We start from the raw sequence: 21,001 nt of genomic DNA on the forward strand, positions 1-21,001 counted from the left end.
AGGGTGCTGTTCGTAAGTAACAATTATGCACAGCGAATGCAATCCTTGCCGTCATTGTACCATTGAAATAAACTTTATTTGTTTTTTAAAAATATTTATTTATTTATTTAGGCTGCGCCTGGTCTTAGTTGTGGCGTGCAGACTCTTAGTTGCGGCATGCACATGGGATCTAGTTCCCCAACCAGGGATCCAACCCGGGCCCCCTGCATTGGCAGCGTGGAGTCTTACCCACTGCACCACCAGGGAAGTCCCAGAAATAAACTTTAGAATGTATAGTATCCCCACTCCCATCTCTTTATGCAGCAAGTTTATCATTGTAATCCACCCCACTCCTCGGTGAAATTAACATTAGTTGGTGTTTCTTGAGCACTCAACTATTGATAGAAAATTTTAAAATGTGGTTAAGAATTAAAAGTTCCCCACAGAACATGTATCATGAGCCTTAAAAACCTCTTACCTGGGGCTTCCCTGGTGGCACAGTGGTTGAGAGTCCGCCTGCCGATGCAGGGGACACAGGTTCGTGCCCCGGTCCGGGAAGATCCCACATGCCGCGGAGCGGCTGGGCCCGTGAGCCATGGCCACTGAGCCTGCGCGTCCGGAGCCTGTGCCCCGCAATGGGAGAGGCCACAACAGTGAGAGGCCCGCGTACCGAAAAAAAAAAAACAAAAACCTCTTACCTTTTGTCTTTAATTTTTTTAAGGAATCTGTCTTAAGAGAAATCTATAGTGCTTGTAGAGATTCAAGTATAAAAATGTTCATTGCAACATAATTTATGATGGTGAAAATTACAGTCTGCTTTAATATACAATCAAGGTGTATCTAAAGTAAATTATGGCTCATCTAAATGTATATGAGTTTATACTATGGGGCATTATGAGGTCATTAGAATATTTCTAAAGAGTTTTTACATGGAAAATGCTTATGATGTAATGTAAGGAAGAAAACAAAATGTAATATCAGTTAATATAGTTGTTTCAAAAAACACACATATGTAAGTAAATTTAGTAGAAAAAAACACGCTGAAATGTTGATATGATCTCCGTGTTGGATATTTTTTTAAAGAGCAGTTGTTTTCTTTATAGTTTTCTGTATTTTCCACAGAAAATGTTTTTTTCTTTACGTATGATTTTTATAGTCAGAGGCATAATTAAAAAAAATTCATTCCAGATGATTTGTGTGCATTAATCAGTAGTTGAATGAAATTGGGTGTGAATACCTTTAACTTTCTTTTTTTTTTTTTGTTCTTGGCTTGTTTTATTTGCCCAGAAAAACAAGTGTATGCCAACTTTCCCCAAATGTAAAAGACTCAGAGTGTCTAAAAAATCTTTAGTGAAAGCCAAGTAACATTATAACATAGAGTTTACTGTAATTAAAATACCTCATGGCTTTGCTCATGGCCTATAATAATGACTTGTGAATCTAGTTATAAGGACATTTTATAGTGGGGGTTTAGTATAATCAACGTTTCTCTGTATTTATAGGAGAGTTATCTCTTTTTTTTTTTTTAAAGGAAAGAAATGTGCTGAAGTTTTATGTCTCCAGAAGTGGCAACAGATCTTGCTGGTCTACAAGTACTAATACAACAGAATCTAATCACAAAATTCTAATCCCCCTGTGGCATTTCTCATTTGTGCTGGGATGAGTTAGTCTTTTCCCCTTTTGGGCTTTATTTCACTGAGATTCTATGGGGAAATTTAGCTATTGTCAGGAGTATATGTCTAAAACTTAGTGATAACGGGAAATACAAGAGAGTACACATAACGAGTAGAGGAAGGAGGGAAGAGGAGTACTTGTAAATGTGGGCAGGACCAATGAACATTTTATAGCCCCAATTAGAATTTCTGCAACCTAATGACTTTTAATACTATTAGGTTTCATTAACATATAGAAGGGACTCAGCAACTTTGTCTCTATTTGTCCCTTCAAGATGAAGTGCAGGCTGAATTGGTACTTCTTGTCTCTCTTTGCACAGGAAAATGATGGACTCCGGACAGATTGATTTTTACCAACATGACAAGGTTTGCTCCAATACCTGCAGAAGCACCAAATTTGATCTTCTGATCAGCAGTGCAAGAGCTCCAGTGCCAGGACAGCAGACAAGTGTGGTGCAGACACCCACTTCGGCCGATGGTAGGGGGTAGGAAACCACCTGAAAACCCACTGTGTTTTTCAGTAGCACTTTTCCTCTCATTTCTTCTTTGTGTTTCTTTTTTCAATTCTCGAGAGCGTTAATGTAAGGTATGGTAATCTTGGGTGGGAGTCCATGCTTTAGAAAGAACTCTCTTTGTTTTCTCCCGAGTGATTCCTATTGGCCAGACCTCCTTCCTGGTTTCTTTATTACAGTGGATGGTAAACGTTAGAAAGGTGATCCAAATAATGCTTATTTAACAGTCTCACTTTGGTGCCACTTGACATATCTTTGAAATCAGATTGTTTTAAAAATCCTTTGCTCTTCTAGTGGCAAGGCAAGCGGGTGGATTAGAACGGAGAACGGGTTTTCAGCTGTTGAACTGAGATGTATCAAAGACAGTGTGTCATTGGCTGGGCTGGACTCTGGAGACTGCTGTAAGGATCAAAGAGCTCTGTCTGTAAGGAATTCAGATAAGCAAGCTGAGGCTTCTTCACAAATGAGATAGGATGGGCACACACTTAACTTCAGTATTGTTGAGCTTGGGACAAGGGCTCTCTAGGAAAGATATAGCCATATGAGGTTATTATTAAGGATTTAGTTCAGCTGGAGACTTAGCACAGCTAAAATTCTTAGATAGAATATGTCTAAACTACTTCCAGGAGACTTATAAATATGCCTGACAGAGACCCAAGAACGCTAAAGGATGTAAGGGAAGTATTGTGCTTTAAAAATGACTTATCAAGGTTTCTTTTGGTCAGTCCTAATGTTCTGTGAGTAACCACTGGGTGAGTAGAAGCCAAATTTCTTGGAACCTAAGTTCCTTTCAGGAAAGTGTACAATATCTAGCAGTTTGAATATTTGGTGGTGTGACACTTTCACTTGAAAAGTGAAAAATGCTGTGAAATTATCTACTTCCTTTTCATTTTGCCGAAACTTCTTTACTTGATCATCCATATTGATATTACTTGTTTGCTTGATTATTGATATCCTTCAATGTGGAGAGTCCACACTTGTCTATATTTCTGTCTGGATCAGTTTGATTTTTCTCAATTCTCTTTGTTTAAAACCTTAATATAAAATTGATAGCAGTAGTTTTTTCCTCTGTGAATCTGCTATTCATGGATCTCTTATCTGATTTATTTTGGTCTCATTTCTCTTGCTTTCTTTTACATAGCCTGATAAATAAGTTACAGCAACTTCATGAATTCTAGATGGTTAGTATCAAACATGCTTGTAGTAGGGCTCTTGACTATAATTTTCTTTTAAATTATTTCAAGTCCTCCTCATCCTCACCAAGTCTGGGGCTTGCAGCCTGGCAATCGTGCCCACCTTCTGTCTCTTTCGAAAACATAACTGCTCAGAAAGCAGATTGTTCTTTTGTGATTTTGTAAGTTATCTTTCACTTTCTTTTTTTATTTATTTATTTTTATTTATTTATTTATTTATTTTTGCGGTATGCCGGCCTCTCACTGTTGTGGCCTCTCCCGTTGCGGAGCACAGGCTCCGGACGCGCAGGCTCAGCAGCCATGTCTTACAGGCCTAGCCGCTCCGCGGCATGTGGAATCTTCCCGGACTGGGGCACGAACCCGCATCCCCTGCATCGGCAGGCGGACTCTCAGCCACTGCGCCACCAGGGAAGCTCCTATCTTTCACTTTCTATTCAGAGTAAGAAGAAAGCATTTTCTTTTGCAAGGCAGGTTTTATTTAGGAAATCAAATATTCATCCTGGATTACTTAGGATTCTAGTTTTTAAATATAGAGACATGCAGGCAAAAGGTTAGAAAGTTAAATAACAGGATCTCTTTGGCTGTCTGAGATAGAGGATAGTTGTGACTTTTTCATAAAATTCATGGGCCTTCCCTCTAATGGACTGCTTTTAGGTAGCATCACACAGATTGCCATCTCAGAAGAGAGCATGGAAGAGGCAGGGCTGGAATGGAACTCGGCTCTCACTGCTGCTGTCAGCATGGCCACAGAGGAGGGCATGAAGAAAGACTCAGAGGAAATTTCAGGTACTTTCTATGGGGCTCAGATTTCTTGTAAGGTTTTGTGACTCTTATCACCATTACGATTATGGACACAGAAGGCCTCTTCATTACTTGTGCTGGTTTTTCTTATGCATATTAATACTAATTACAGCTGCAAACACCTTATTTTAATCCAAGCAATAGCCCTGTAAAGTCAGATTTTATGAAGCAATTGAGACTCAGAAAGGGTCAGCACCCTGCCTAAGACCAGTCACACAACTAATAATTCAGCTGTTTAACTGAATTCATCTGTTTAACTCTGAAGTCCATGCTTTTTATCCTGTCACACTGACTCCAACTTTGCCCCATTTGTTAGAGAAACCAAGCTGCAAGATGTTAGAAGAAAAAATTAGGTAGCAGGTGGTGTAGAGGATGGTGATTAATGATGATTCACTTAGAGGGGACAGGAGAAGCTTCACATCATCCTTCATTCATTAATTTATTTAACAAATATCTATTGCTGCCTGTTTTTAGCTGGTACTGTTGTTAGATCTAGATAGATGAAAAGACATAGCTTCTGCCCCCAGGGAGCTTATAACCCCACCTATTCAACTGTTTTATTGTTTTGGGGGGTTTTTAAAAAATATTTATTTATTTTGGCTGCGCCGGGTCTTAGTTGCAGCACGTGGGATCTTCGTTGCAGCATGTGGACTTCTTAGTTGCAGCATGTGAACTCTTAGTTGCGGCATGCATGCGGTATCTAGTTCCCTGACCAGGATTAAACCCAAGCCCCCCTGCATTGGGAGCGCGAAGTCTTACCCACTGGACCACCAGGAAAGTGCCTCTGTTTTGGTTTTTTAAGTATAGGATTAGAGGGAGTATATCTTTAACTTAATTTAATTTCTTTATTACTTAACATTTAAAATATTATGTATTATTTAATTTTAAATTAAATTATTTAAATAAATGCTTTAGTATTTATTAAATATTTAATTTAATATTTTTATTGGAGGAAGATACCTGTTCCCTGTAGCCAGAGGCATGACAAATTGAGGCAATTATCACAAGTCCCTATTTTGCTGCAGAGTTCAAATAATTAGATACCAACTCAGGGAGGCAGCTAGTGTTCCAAAGGCTTCTTTTCTTTTCCCAGAAATAGCCCAATAAGAAATCATTTTGAGGGGGGTTCCCCGGTTGCCTAGTGGTTAGGATTCTGGGCTTTCACTGTTGTGGCCCGGTTTCAATCTCTGGTCAGGGAACTGAGATCCTACAAGCTGCGCAGCACGGAAAAAAAAAAATCATTTTGAATCAAAATAATTTTGAAGTTAACATTGAAGAGATATGCCTAAGTATATGTAGCGTCCCTTGTTTACCCTCTGTCTTATCCCTCTTTTGCCAGAGGACACTTTGATGTTCTGGAAAGGAATAGCTGATGTAGGACTGATGGAAGAGGTTGTCTGCAATATACAGAAGGAAATAGAGGAGCTACTCAGGGGAGTTCAGCAGCGGCTTATCCAGGCTCCCTTCCAGGTCACAGGTAAACACACTAATCCTGACAATAGCGGTCATTGTAGGCAGATCATGTTAGCCTCATGAAACACTGAGGTATAGGTATTATTATCCTCATTTTACAGAATAGGAAACTAAGGCTCATAAAAAGTTACTATCCAAAGTTCGTAACTAGGGCTTTTTATTTTGAATTGTAAAATTTTTTTTTTTATTGAGGTATAGTTGATTTACAATATTGTGTTAGTTTCAGGTGTACAGCAAAGTGATTCAGTTATGTGTGTGTGTGTGTGTGTGTGTGTGTGTGTGTGTGTGTTTTAAAATTTATTTTTATTTAATTTATTTTATTTTTGGCTGCATTGGGTCTTCATTGCTGTGTGCGGGCTTTCTCTAGTTGTGGCGAGTGGGGGCTACTCTTCGTTGTGGTGCGCGGGCTTCTCATTGTGGTGGCTTCTCTTGTTGCGGAGCATGGGCTCTAGGTGTGCAGGCTTCAGTAGTTGTGGCTCATGGGCTCTAGAGCGCAGGCTCAGTAGTCGTGGCACATGGGCTTAGTTGCTCCGCAGCATGTGGGATCTTCCCGGACCAGGGCTTGAACCCGTGTCCCCTGCAATGACAGGCGGATTCTTAACTACTGTGCCACCAGGGAAGCCCCTATGTGTATTTTTTCAAATTATTTTCCATTATAGGTTATTAGAAGATATTGAATATAGTTCCCTGTGCTATACAGTAGATCCTTGTTGCTTATGTATTTTATACATAGTAGTGTGTATCTGTTAATCCCATACTCCTAATTTATCCCTTCCTCACTTCCCCTTTGGTAACCATAAGTTTTTTTTCTATGTCTGTGAGTCTGTTTCTGTTTTGTAAATAAATTCATTTGTATTATTTTTTGCTTCCACATGTAAGTGTAATTTGTTTTTCTCTTACTTAGTATGTTATTCTCTAGGTCCATCCACCTTGCTGCAAATGGCAATATTTCATTCTGTTTTTATAGCTAAGTAATATTCCTTTGGATATGTATACCACATCTTCTCTGTCTATTCATCTGATTGATGGACACTTAGGTTGCTTCCATGTCTTGGCTACTGTAAATTGTAAATTGCTGCTATGAACACTGGAGTGCGTGTATCTTTTCAAATTAGAGTTTTCATCTTTTCTGGATATATGCCCAGGAGTGGGATTACTGGATCATATATGGTAGCTCTATTTTTAGCATAACTAGGTTTTGAACTCAGGTCTGGCATTGCTTTTTCCACAGGTAATTTTTGCCTTGTAAATGGTGCCAGAAAGCAATCTCTCTCGATATAGATACAAAGTAGATATATAGAGTCTGAAAATTGGAGAAATCCACCTGATTTTAGACAGTTCTCATATTGTTAGTTTAAAGCCTCCAGAACGATCGTCTGCATTCCAGGCAGAGGGAACAAAGATCTTGAAGTTACAGTGAACCTGGTGGGTTCAAAGAATTAGAGCAGCACTGACGTGGCTGCAGTGGACTAATTAATGGAGAGAGTGGTAGGTAATGAGGTTGCACAGGAGCAGAGGGGACAGTTTAGATACGCTTTGGTCAGAACTTTGGCTTTTATTTTAAGGTGATGGTAAGCCATCATAGTGATTTTGAGCAGGGGAGTAAAGTGATCAGATATATTTATATATTTTTAATATAGTTTTAAAATTTTTATATATATATATATTTTTTGGTACGCGGGCCTCTCACTGTTGTGGCCTCTCCTGTTGCGGAGCACAGGCTCCGGACGCGCAGGCTCAGCGGCCATGGCTCACGGGCCCAGCCGCTCCGTGGCATGTGGGATCTTCCGGGACTGGGGCACGAACCCGTGTCCCCTGCATCAGCAGGCGGACTCTCAACCACTGCGCCACCAGGGAAGCCCTAATTTTTATATCTTTAATGGAAGCAAACTCATTAATATTTTCAAGATTATTTCTTGTTTGTAATTGAGTTATCGCGTTTGACAATTTCTAATGACCCCATGACAGTCTTAACTAATTTTTAAAATTTTTATTTTATTTATTTATTTATTTTTGGCTGCATTGGGTCTTCGTTGCTGCACGCGGGGTTTCTCTAGTTTGCGGCGAGCAGGGGCTACTCTTCGTTGCAGTGTGTGGGCTTCTCATTGTGGTGGCTTCTCTTGTTGCGGAGCACAGGCTCTAGGTGCACGGGCTTAGTTGCTCCGCAGCATGTGGGATCTTCCCAGACCAGGAATCGAACCTGTGTCCTCTGCATTGGCAGACGGATTCCTAACCACTGCACCACCAGGGAAGTCCCTCAGATTTATTTATATTTTTAAAAGATCACTGTGGTTGCTGTGGGGAGAATAGATTATATGGGGCAAGAGTAGAAACAAGAAGACCAGTTGGGAAACTCTTGAAGGAATTAGTCCAGGCAAGAGATGATAGTAGCGTGGATTAGAGTGGGTAGTGGTAGACCTGGGAAGAAGGGATCATATTGGGCTTATATTTTGAATGTGGAACTGACAAGTCTTGCTGATGGATTGGATGTAGGGTGAAAAAGAAAGAAATCCAGGATGACTCATATATTTTTGGTCTGAGCTGTGAGCGGTGGTAAAATTTCCTGAGATGAAGACCACTGGGAGAAGAAATCAGAATTGGTTTTTGACTTGTTTAGTTGAGATGCTTATGAGGGCTTCAAATGGAGAAGTCATTTGGCTCAACAGAAGTATTAATCTGTAATGCAGGAAAGAGGTCTGGGCTGGAGATCTACATGTGGAAATTCTTAGCATGTCCATGATATTCAAAACCATGGAACTGGATGAGACAACTGTAGAAGAGAGTTGTAGGTGGAAAAGTGGTCTGAGTTAAGGAAGTAATGACCAATTACTGACAGCTCTTTCAAGAAGTTTTGTTTAAAGGGGAACAGAGGGACTTCCCCTGGAGGTCCAGTGGTTACGGCTCCGTGCTCCCACTGCAGGGGGCACGGGTTCAATCCCTGGTCAGAGAACTAAGATCTTATATGCTGCGTGGCGCAGCCAAAAAAAAAAATAATAATAATAATAAAGAGGAACAGAGATAATACTATTAATAATATTGCATGTCATTTCCCATGTTTGGCACTTAAAATATGATGTTTCTAATCTTCATATCTATCTTGCAGAGTAAGTATTATTAGTCGCATTTGTTTCAGATGAGAAAACTGATGACGAAAATGACTTCCCCAAGGTCACACAGATAGGCAACATCAAAACCAAGGTTCAAACCTAGCTCTGTCTAGTAGAATGACCATATTTTCTAAGACAAGTCAGAAACTATAACCAGATGCAAGATTTTTTTCCTTATTTTTGTATTTATTTATATGGAAACATGTATAAAGATATAACAAATAATAATTAGTTACACATGTGATAAATCTTTGTTAAAATATTTTGAAAATGCTATTAGTATTCTAATTTCTGGATTGTTTTATTTTTCTTTTTCCCAATTTTTTTTTTTTTTGCTGTACATGGGCCTTTCACTGTTGTGGCCTCTCCCGTTGTGGAGCACAGGCTCCGGACGCACAGGCTCAGCGGCCATGGCTCAAGGGCCCAGCCGCTGCGCAGCATGTGGGATCTTCCCGGACCGGGGCATGAACCCATGTCCCCTGCATCGGCAGGCAGACTCGCAACCACTGCGCCACCAGGGAAGCCCTGGATTGTTTTATATTTATAAGCAGCACAATAGGGAGTTGGTGGAACATTTCTGTTTTAACTGGACAGGCATGTCTTTTGTTTTAAATAGATGCTGCTGTTCTCAACAATGTAGCACATACATTTGGCCTAATGGACACAGTCAAGAAGGTTTTGGACAACAGAAGGAACCAAGTAGAGCAGGGAGAAGAGCAGTTTCTCTATACTCTGACAGGTATGTATAACTTCTGTCTTTTCTTAGGCGATATTATACTAATATCCTTGAGTCTTGCCACTTCTTTGTTGACTTCTGTTGGGACTGGATTGGCTTGCTTCTTCTTTCTTTCCTTCCTTCCTCCCTTCCTCTGTCCTTTCTTCCTTCTTTCTCTGTCTCTCTTTCTGTCTCTCTCTCTCTTTCTTTCTTTCAACTCACATAGTATCAGATTTGGCTTTTTCTTTGTACATAGTCCTAGGTGAGGTGGAGTGGTGGGAAGCAGAGGAAGCACAAAGGAAAAGAAAAGAAAGCCAGCAACATGATCCTCCTTCTATATCTTTGGAGGATTAAGATGTCTGCTAGATCGCTCCATTAGTCCAGTAATATAAGTGGCAGAAGAAAAAAATTGGCCTTTGTCTTTTTTACATTATTAATACAGAGTCTTTTGATATACATTTAGCACTTTCATTATTTCTGGTAATCAGAAATTATGAGCACATGGATAATTTAACTCTTTTTAATAAGTACTTTGTGCTGGTCTCCAAGCTAGGTTTTAGAAATAAAATGTTGAATAAGGTAGCCTCAGTCTCTTGAGGGCTTTCAAGGAACTCAAGGGAAAGCAGACTTAGAAATAAGTGCAAAAAGTAGTCAGTTTTGTAACAGAGGCATATAGCAGGTATAGTGGTGGAACAAAGGGAGTTATCATTTTTACCCAGAAAAGAATCAGGAGAAGCTTTTGGAGGAGGTAAGGCAGTGAAGGATGCAAAACAAGTTGGAGGTATGGATTCTCAGTCTTAAATGACATAGAATATATTATAATAGTCGGTCATGAAGACAAGAGGCAAGAAAGATCATTTGGTAAGAGAAGAACAATTTAGGTTGTTTTAAACTTATTTTTTATGCCCAATTTATATTTTAAATTCGGTTTACCAGGTATTCTCAGAGATGCCCTTTTTCATTTGATCTTTCTAGGAATATTATAGGCTGTTTCCTTATTTTACAGATAACCCAGTAGAGGCACAGAGAGGATAAATGATTTGCCTGGGACCACATCACTCCTTGACAGTGAAGCCCAGAGTAGAACTCTGTCTTCTTATTCATAGTCCAGTGCTGTCTACCACCTTGAAACTTTACACCATCTGAAAAATGGTTTTTGTTAGAAATGTAGGCTTCTGGTCCCTTGTCCATATCATTTTAGTTATAACCACAGTATACATAAAGTTGTGTTTTCTGCTTTTTTCACTGTGACATACTAATATTTTTCCAAGTTGCTACACAGTATTTTACCTAGACATTCTTCTAGGGATGAATTTAAATTTTCAAAATTTTCTTCAGTAGCTTATTTTGTTGCAGTGAACTTGTATGAATATAACTTTTCTTCTTATGTTCTTTTAAACTACTTCACAATATCAATACCATTTAAGCTTGTGGTTAAATGGTATTGATAATTTGTTTATGGAGTCTTGTGACCTACTGTCAAATTTTCAAGAAGGTTATACCAATTTACATCACAAGTTTGAGCTCCGCAACAATGGGCATTGTTTTTTACAATACACCCTGATTTAACTTTTTAAAATTATAGATTTGGTATCTTGTTTAGGTTCACATTTCTTTGATTACTACTAAAGTTGGAAAAAATGCATTATCTTATAACCGTAAAAGGCAATGTTTTAAATGTGTTCTTTATCACTCCCTACTCCTTTTATTCCAAACAAGGAGTTGACTTGCTCTGGGTGTTCCACAGTGAGCGAGGTGCTCTACAGGTGTGACTGGTTATTTATTGGATGCTTATCAGGTGCTAAGCAATAGAGAAGTTCTGGTGTAGAACCAGACTCACCAGTGGTCATCAAGGTTGGATCGGACCCTTGGGAGAGGGATAGTGATAGGTGTATTGGGGTGGAAAAGCCACCAAGTTGACTCTCAGAAGACTTTTGTTTTGGCCCATGCTCTGTAACCGTAAGGAAGTCGCTTTATCTCTCTGGATCTATGTCAAAATGAATGTGTTAGAACTCTTAAGACCTCCTTCGGTTCTGTAATTCTTAGGGACTTCCTCTATAACTTTCTGTAGACTTCTCTGGGGGCTAATGGTAGACTAAAGCCATCTGGGTCACCAGCAAGTGATCCTGCCTTGAAGGACAGTTTGGGAATCACTGCTTTTCAGAGTGGCCATTGTAGCTCCTTTGTGGGTCCATGGCAGTTGCAAAGGGAGCATGCAGATATTATTTTCATCTGTAGACCCAGGCAGGGCATATATAAGCTGGTAGACCAACTGGAGACTTCTTTGGTTTGCATTTTGGTGACAGGTGACAAAATGCCACAGGAGCTTCTAGAGTTGAGCTATAGTAGGATCACGGCACGAAAAGATTCTGAATTATTGACCTGTCTATAATCACACAATGACATGTAGTAACTGGAGGGATTTTAAAGACCATCCAGTCTAGTTTCTTCTCGAAAACAATGAAATGACTTGCCTGAGGCTACATAGTAGCAAAACCAGGGCAAGACCCCAGGTCTCCTCACTCCCAGTTTACTGTTCCCAAGATTATACTTCTCTCCACACAAAGTCTGTCTTTTTTCCATAGACTTGGAACGCCAGTTGGAAGAGCAGAAGAAGCAAGCTCAGGATCACAGGCTGAAATCCCAGACGGTTCAAAATGTGGTATTGATGCCTGTGAGCACTCCTAAGCCTCCCAAAAGGCCCCGGCTCCAGCGGCCAGCCTCTACCACCGTCCTGAGCCCTTCTCCTCCTGTCCAGCAGCCTCAGTTCACAGTCATCTCACCCATCACCATCACCCCCGTGGGTCAGTCATTTTCCATGGGCAATATTCCAGTGGCCACCCTCAGCCAGGGCTCCAGTCCTGTGACTGTCCACGCACTTCCTTCTGGCCCTCAGCTCTTCCGTTATGCCACAGTGGTCTCATCTGCCAAGAGCAGCTCACCAGACACAGTGACCATCCACCCTTCATCTAGCCTGGCGCTGCTAAGCTCCACCGCCATGCAGGATGGGAGTACCCTGGGCAACATGACCACCATGGTGAGCCCTGTGGAGTTGGTGGCCATGGAGTCTGGCCTGACCTCAGCCATCCAGGCTGTTGAAAGCACCTCAGAGGATGGGCAGACCATCATTGAGATTGACCCAGCCCCAGACCCAGAGGCTGAGGATACTGAGGGCAAAGCAGTCATTTTGGAGACAGAACTGAGGACTGAGGAGAAAGTCGTGGCTGAGATGGAAGAACACCAGCATCAAGTCCACAATGTGGAGATTGTGGTCTTAGAGGATTAACTGGGGGTCTCGGGGCCAGGAGATATGTTTTGGTTTGGAATTTTAATTATTTGTTTATTTTTATCATTGTCCCACTCATTTCCACATAGGATCCTTTTTTTAAAAAACAAAATCTTGTTGTTGTAACTGAACAGGTTGGGTCCCTTCCACCCCCTCATTGAAAAATGGACAAAACAAGCTGCCCTTCCGGAAGTTGAGAGTAGGTCACTCTATGTCCTAATCCTCTTACACCAAGAAAGTGATTTCTTTTAGGGGAGGCATCAAGATAACCAGAGACCCTATCCAGAAAGCCCTTTCCAGGCTAGTCTGTCTGTGTACGCATGTGGTTTTATTCTCATAAAGGTGCATTGACCAAACCAGGGAACACAAATCTGACCCTGGAAGGCAACCCACTCACACGTGGATGCAGAAGGATACTTTACTTTGTATCCTGGAAGGGGCCCTCAGAGGCCAATGCAAAAGTCTGAAACAAAAGTAAGTTGCACTCTGCTTGGAGGGGAAGGTAGCATACCAGCAGCGGCTTAAAAAGGGAAGTGCTTTGGCCAGGATGGGGCAAGGAAATTATCTTACTTCCAGAAGTGCAACTGATGCCTCTTAATATCTCTGAGGGTTACTACCATGGCTGCCATTTTGAGGCAAGGCCAGTGTTAAGAAGAAGGGTACATTTCCACTGAGCAAGTGGCGTCAGAGGCCTGTGGCTTGGCAGAAATAGAAATCCAGAGACGTTACAGCTGTGCTTTGGGGTTCAGGTTCACCTTGCCCCCCACTCTGTCAAAACACTTACCCTCCTAGTCCATTCATTTGCAAACTGTGTGATGTGGTGTAAATTGCTCTGGTTCTTGGACTGTGGCTGTTCTCGGGGTGGGGCTCCAAGGCCATCATTTTTATTGCATGACTCCAGGAGCAGGAGAGTTCCTCATCCAGACCAGCTGCCCTTTTTTTGTGGGGCCCTTTTTTGGCTTTGGAACCAAAAGCAGCCATTCATTTGGTGCTTCCTCTGTTCTACCCTCTGTTCCTCAGTGGTTAGTAGCATCTGTCTCCTGGATCCCACGCTCTTCAGATTTTTGGCTGATTCAGAGAACAGTGACAGGTGCCTGCCTGCCTTCATCCCCTTTTAGATTCATATATACCATTTATACCACAGATGTTTCTGTGAGATATTGAGCTCATAAAAAAACCTTAGGTTTGGCAACACCCCACCCTATCCTGAGGCACCGACTAGATGTCTCCTCCTGAGCGAGCTGGACTCCCTGGGAAAGAAGCATTGTCTGCAACATTATATTATAGGAAATGTACCAGGAATGTAATAATAATATCTTTTGGGGAGTTATTTTGTTTTCTTCTTTTTTTTTAATGTTTTTGTATATTTAGAGATGGGCCCATTTTCCATGCTGTGATTCCTTCTCTTTGACCATCTTCAGTGTCTGGGGCAAGAGTGGAGTCTGTTTTTTGTTTCTTTGATTGCATTGTTTACTGCACTAGGAAAAATATAGGGAAACTGCAGACAATTTAAAAGAAAAATAGGTCAAAAAAGAAAGCATACACTTTAGGAGTGGGGGAGTTTTTTTAATTAAATACAAAACTTTAACCTGTAGTTTCCTTTTTTTTTGAAGGCACCTACCTGAAGCTATGTTTCTTCCAACAGATGTTGGAAACCCTGTTGTTAAGCAAGTGAAAACTGCATCCTGCCATCCCTCAGATAGCTGTGTATAGCTAGAGAAGCCCTCTAACTTGAAAGGGTCAATCTTAAAAGCCTTATGGGTGAGATTTCTGAACCCCATACAGTTGTGGTTTTCAGCTTTAAAATTGGGGTTTTATTTTTCTTTTCAAAATATCTAATAGACATAGCAATCAGTTTAGAACAAACCTTTGGCCCTTTATATATCTTTAGTGAAGGAAGTGGCTTTTATTTCTTGCTTCTTTAGGTTGTCTGTTGGTACATAAACAAAAACAAAATTTCTGCCTAAGCCTAAAACTACTACTTGAACCTAGAAAGGCACATGTCATCTCTATTGCGGTTTTTAGGGACACTTTTATCTTTCCCAGAGACAAGAGGCTCAAATCAGGACAGAGGAGGAGCCTTGGAGAACACCTACCCACTAGCTCAGGTTCCTTTCTTTCCTCCGTCAGAGCTGTTGGTAGCGTTTTAAAGTAGTGTGAGCGTCACGCTTCCAAAGTCAAGAGATCACCTCCTAACGACAGAGCCTGTTTACTTTCACTACCTGAATATTCCAGCTGGTGGAAATACATGAGCTTTGTTGTTTTCCCGGTCTTCCAGTAGCCTGTCATTGTTGCTAGATGCTATGCACCCATTCTTGAGTGTGGGTTTCCTCACAATCCTGGTCTAGATCTCAGACAGGGTGAGGCACATGCAAGACACTGGTATATACACAAGCAGTTACAATGAATCATTCCTCAGGCTGAGTTGGCAGTAGCCATCTAATCTTTCTGTTCATTCATTAAATAAACAATTTGTAAGAACCATCTATGTGCCAGGCTTTGTGCTAGGCACTGGCAGTACAGAGATGAAGGCTCAGTCCATGCACTCAAGGGATTCATTCTCCAGAGGTTGTCTGGAGTTAAGAACTATATTTCAATATAATAATTGGTTTCCTTTGTAATGCTATGTGTTTTATTTCATGCGTTGATAAACATTGTTCCGAGAGTTGGTCCGTAGGTTTCAGAAGGCTACCAAAGTTACAACATGGTTAAGCCTTTCTCTAGTGAGATACTGAAATCATCATATTGGGGTAAGTGCAGTGACAGAGCTTTTGGCTGGGAGAAGAGAGAACAAGGGGTCAAGCATCTAACCCAGCTTGGAGGCAGGGGTCAGCAAATATTGGAGTACTTCCTGGAGAAGATGTATACCTAACCTGATTTAGGAGAGACCATTTTTGGCTACTGTTCTGCATTCCATTTTCAAGTAGTTGGACTTATTTATACAAGAGGGGAAAAAAATCCTAAGTCTCCTTGTTGCTTCTGTCTCCAGAGCTAGGCAGAGTCAGCAGCTCAGGCAGTCTCTTCTGAGAGCAACGCACTGGTGAAAGCCCAGTCATGTGTCAGTTTCTCTGAGCTTCCATCAGATGAATCTAGGGCAGGTAAATGCCCCAAACCTTCCTGTCATGTGGTTTCCACAAAGGCCTCAGAGTCAACTCTTGCCTTGGCCATGTCCCTGTCTGACCCCCGCTTTCCTGTTCTCTTCCCCTTTTCAATTTCCAGGTTCCATCCCTGCCCCCCTCCCCAAACTAAAACAAGACAAAAACTCCCTGGCGTCCTGAAGTAAAAAAGGGACAGTAGATTTGAATATTTAAGATTTAAAGCTACTTCATGTGAAGTTTCTTTCATGCTTCTGTCCATATTTGGGAAGGAGGACCGGAGTTAATCCAAATACCTTGGAAATTAATATTCAGTTTAGGTGGTCTGAGACACCGTTTAGTGGTGGCATTTTAATCCATTTCATGAAAGCATTAAAGGTAAGTCTGTATGGTGGGAAGTACTGGTAACACTTGATGATAAAGATAGTAAAATCAAGCATGAAATGTGGATCTACTAGTTCATTGAGTTATAATTGGTCCACCACTATCAAGGCGGTAGCAAGGACAAAGAAAAGGTTGAATTCTCAAAATACGTACGAGGTTGTGATTCACTTTGGGTAATACTCCTGAGGAAATAGTCCTCTCTGAGACAAAAAATCAGATTCTGGGCTAGCCCCTGCATTTTCAGTCAACTTAACCCACTACAATTGATCACAGATCCCTCACACCTTGGATGCCTCCTCCCTGGGATATTCTCGTGTAGTCTGTAACGTACTACAATAACAACCAAGGTGGTTGCCCTAAACAAGGGATCAGTTCTGCTAGATTGGAACTCTCTACCCCTGGAATTTCTCTTCTTAGCCTTTATTCAGTCATTTCTAGGTTTGCTTCCCAATCCTGGAACACCTTTCTTAGTCCTGAGCTATGCAATTTCACTTCCCCTAGAAGGTTCTACTTTCCTTGAACATCCTTATCGTACTGCTTCTCTAGCCCTTGCTTTGGGGAACCGAATGTGACTTAGTTCCCAAATTCTGCCATGTTAGTAACTGCCTTTCTGCTATGTCAGTAACTCAACTCTTGAGACAGTCACTTCTTCCCAAGAAACCCCCAAGACCCAAACCTCAGCATACATCCATAGACTGCAGTCTTCACTGCCTAGAACAGCCTTCGTCATCCATCACCTGAATTGAAGCACCTTTGAGATGTGCTTGTAAGTTCCCCAGAACACACAGATTGTAAAACCTATCTTTTACACCTGATTGATTCTCTACCTATGGTCCATGGCCCAGGCTAAGACATGCCTGTTTCCTGGATAAATTATTTCAGCCCAGTATGATTCCTACTACCTCTTCTGTTATGTCTTATGAGCCTCCCAACCTGAAGACTCCTGGTGCTCTCTCAACCTAAAGTAGGCCACACCCTACTTTGAAATTGCCTCTGGGTTCTCCTCCTGTATCTATAGTTTCCAATTCTGTACCTTTACTAGTATTGGGCTTATAACATGGTATATATGGGTTGATTTCTCTAGTTTGAGAACAAGAGCGGACGTTAGTATTGGATCACATATAAAGGAAAATGTGAGGCTGGGTAATGACCCAGAAGGAAAGATGGGTTCCTCGTTGGGCTTTGTAGGAGCTTCTGTAAGAGGGGGTATGGGGGACGTTACCTGCATTTCAAAGTATAAGGGTTTTTTAAAATTAATTAATTTAGGCTGTGCTGGGTCTTTGATGCGGCACATGGGCTTCTCTAGTTGTGGTACGTGGGATCTTAGTTCCCTGACCAGGGGTCGAAACCGGGCCCCCTGCATTGGGAGCACGTAGTCTTAACCACTGGACCACCAGGGAAGTCCCCGCAAAGTATAAGTTTTTTTTAAAAAAAAACTTCTCTGCTGTTTTCTCTAAAGAAATCTACATATTGTAGAGCAAATTGGAAGCCCACAGCTCTGATTCAGACTTAAGATTTACTTTGGCCCACATTTTAGTTTTATTTTAACTTTTTATTGAAGTATAAATGCATACAGGAAAGTGCACAAATCACTGTACAATTTGATAAACTGAACATACCCATGAAATCAGCTTTCAGATCAAGGGGAAAAAAAAAGTCACCAGCACCTCACCCAGACAGGGTAACCTCTATCTAGCTCTCTAACATCATATCTTAGTTTTACCTATTTTGAACTCTTTAGGGACTGGCTTTTTTCCTCTCAACATTATGTTGTAAGATTCACCCATAATGTTGTGTGAAGTGTAGTTGATTGCTTCCCATTGCTGTGTAGAGACTGTTATTATTTACTATGCCACAGCTGATCCATTCTAATAATGGGTACTTGGGTAGCTTACAGTTTAGGGCTATTATAAATAATGCCTCTGAACATTTTTTTTTTTTTTTTTTGGGCCCCGCCATGCAGCTTGCAGGATCTTAGTTCCCCGACCAGGGGTTGAACCTGGGCCCTTGGCAGTGAAAACAACAAACCCTAACCACTGGACCGCCAGGGAATGCCCACCTCTGAACATTCTTGTACGTGTCTTTTGACGAACATATATATGCATTATGCCTACGACAGTTCACATGAAAAATTCAAGATAAAGTTTTTCTTAAAACAACAACAACAAAAAAACCCCCACAAAGTCCAGAAGATCTGACAACACTGGGTCCACATTTCCTCACAGCAACACCTGACTGGAACTGAGGCCTGTCTTAGGTGGGCCGTGGCTTCTTCACGTACTGTCACTCCCTATTACAAACCCAGATCTACTTATTTTTGGTAGCTTATTTTTTTCATTCAATAATCTCAAGCACACTCTTCCCCCCAGATAACTGCAAAGCTTATTACCTCATTTCCTTCAAGTCTCTATCCACATGTTACCTTATCAGAGAGGACCTCCCTGACCACTCACCCTATGAAAAGTGGCAACTTCCTCCTGCACTATGCTTCCTAGTTTCCTTTACCCTGCTTTATTTTTCTTTCTTTTACTTATCACCTGACATACACGTATTTTTTTCTCCCCCAAGTAGAATCGAAGCTCCGTGAGAGCAGGGACCATTCTCGTCTCTTAGTCACTGCTGTTTCTACAGTCCCTGGAACAGTGCCTGGCATGTAGCGGAAACTGGATAGATATTTGATGCATGAATAATAAGAAGAACAATAATAACCAATACTTATTGAAGGGTAACTATGTACCAAGCATTTTTCTAAGCACTTTACATATGTTAATCCATTTGAGCCTCAGGACAATCCTATGTGGTGAAGAGCATTATTTACTTCATTTTACAATGAGGAAACTAACACTTATATTCTACTCTAAACAATAGCTACATTTGAAACGTTGTATACGGATCAAATTTATTAAACAGAGTCTTTAAATGTACTAGAGAAGCTTAATACCTAAAAGGAAACTTTCAACAAACCATTTTATTAGGATGATGTTTTGCTGATAACATGTTTAGTCGCTACTTAGGTTGTTTTGTTTACAGTCCAGTTCACCATCTCGCCACAGTACTGCAGAAGGAGTGGTGGAGGGAGGGAACTTCCAGTTACCTGAGAAAGGATTTTAGAACCCAGATCATCTGTCCTGTCCATCAGTCACAGGAAGTACTGATTTATCACTTTGTTAAAAGTGGTCTTGTCTTGTTTGAGATGACATTGATGTCAGGGTCCCTGGTTAGAACTCCTTCATTTGTTTGCTAAGCTCCTACTGTGTAGAGCCCAACCCCACGTACTTTGTTACACAGGGAACCTATTCCATAGAACATTGATAATATTGTAAAACCTTTGCCCACTGAGCAAAAAGATATTCCCCTGCTCCAGGAACAAAAATGGAACCACTATGCCTCAGAAATGCTAAGTTAACATTTCCATGACTGAGACATTCTGGTTAGCCTTTCTGAGCAAACTGGACAGGGCTTCTCATATTCTTGCCTCTCACATTCTGTAGCTGCCACCCAAGGACCGAAAGGGAAGGATTTATCTATAAAACATTGTCACAAATAGTTTAGATGCACTGGTTTAACTGGTTTAACTATTTTTTCTTGGCACAGACCTAAAATTGAACCAGCGCTTTCTGGGGCTCCCTGGCTTCATTTCCCCTTGGCACTATCTCCAGAAATCTTGTTTACACTCCATTTTTCTCTCTGGCCTATTGTCTTAGATTGAGACTGTAAGCTGTTTCCTAGCACAGTGCTGCTCAGACTTTTAGATCCCATGGATCAATAAAAGAGATTTAAAAAAAAAAAAGGTCTTAGGAACCAACATGGGGTTCTCTGCATTATATTTTACCAAATAAGGATATTTTTAAAAATGGCTAATTTTTACTGGCATCATTTGGGAAGAAAGGGCATTTTCACATCAAAAAAGTTAGGAGGGAAATAATCTCAGAATAAAGAACAGTCTTCTGCATTGAGAAAATTTAGCTTTATGAAAAGCTCATTACATTATCATTACCTTTCTTATTTCTTGGGGGACTGGTGAAAATTTCAGCTTTCACCTCTAGACTCTAAGTTGAAACTTCAAGGCTCCTTTCCTGCTGGCTCTTTCTTGGTTCTTGTTCTTTTCTGCCCTTGACTGACATCTCCAACAGGGTCCCTTGTATATACACAGCTGCTAATTCCTAGTGTCCTTAGGCCACCTGGCCCAGCTGTAGGTCTTTTCTTCCTTTAGCTTTGTTCTCACGTTGCTCTTTTCAAAACTCCATTCAGCAAGTCATAAAACACACCTGCAAGTTAAAAGCCAACCATCAGTTTATCTTGGGATTTCCACAGTGCCTTTCCTTTAACATTCAATTAAGCTAGTTAAATCTGCACATTTGACTTTTTAACCCCACCAGGTTTTCATTAATAAAATGCGGATTGACATTACTAGGGAGAATTTTGAAAATGAATGAGATAAATTAATTCAACAAACATTTACTTAGAGTTGGATCATAAAGATTAATAATAAAAAAGTTCTTTGTCGTCTAAGCAGTCATAGATTTATTAAAAAGGCAATATATAAATTGAGAGTTGGTTCTCTTAATCTGGAGTCCGTGGGATGGATGGGCTTGGGGAAGGGAGTGCTTAATGAGATTGTAGGCAAAAATTTGGGTGTATGTTCCTTTTTCTGAGAAGTTTCATTATTCTCATTAGATTTTCAACTGAGTCCAAGACTTCTAAAGGGAAAATATTGATGTAAACATTTTTTTTTATAAATTTATTTTTGGCTGTGTTGGGTCTTCGTTGCTGCATGAGGGCT

At 40.8% G+C, this 21,001-nt stretch overlaps 1 protein-coding gene across 5 annotated transcripts in view; it reads left to right on the forward strand.

Moving 5' to 3' along the window:
• Positions 1 to 15,223, forward strand: part of GMEB1 (glucocorticoid modulatory element binding protein 1) — a 31,032-nt gene extending 15,809 nt beyond the window's left edge. For all 5 annotated transcript variants that reach the window (XM_024766718.1, XM_024766721.1, XM_024766717.1 and 2 more), the window contains 5 exons: positions 1,973 to 2,130; positions 4,012 to 4,143; positions 5,498 to 5,635; positions 9,355 to 9,477; positions 12,039 to 15,223. In XM_024766718.1, coding sequence (XP_024622486.1) covers positions 1,973 to 2,130; positions 4,012 to 4,143; positions 5,498 to 5,635; positions 9,355 to 9,477; positions 12,039 to 12,739 — 1,252 coding nt within the window. In that variant the 3' untranslated portion in view covers positions 12,740 to 15,223. The remainder of the gene's footprint in view (positions 1 to 1,972; positions 2,131 to 4,011; positions 4,144 to 5,497; positions 5,636 to 9,354; positions 9,478 to 12,038) is intronic.
• Positions 15,224 to 21,001: the final 5,778 nt, after the last annotated feature.

The sequence above is a fragment of the Neophocaena asiaeorientalis genome, unplaced genomic scaffold (assembly GCF_003031525.2).
Source record: "Neophocaena asiaeorientalis asiaeorientalis breed wild unplaced genomic scaffold, Neophocaena_asiaeorientalis_V1.1 scaffold79, whole genome shotgun sequence".
Classification (NCBI taxonomy): Eukaryota; Metazoa; Chordata; class Mammalia; order Artiodactyla; family Phocoenidae; genus Neophocaena; species Neophocaena asiaeorientalis.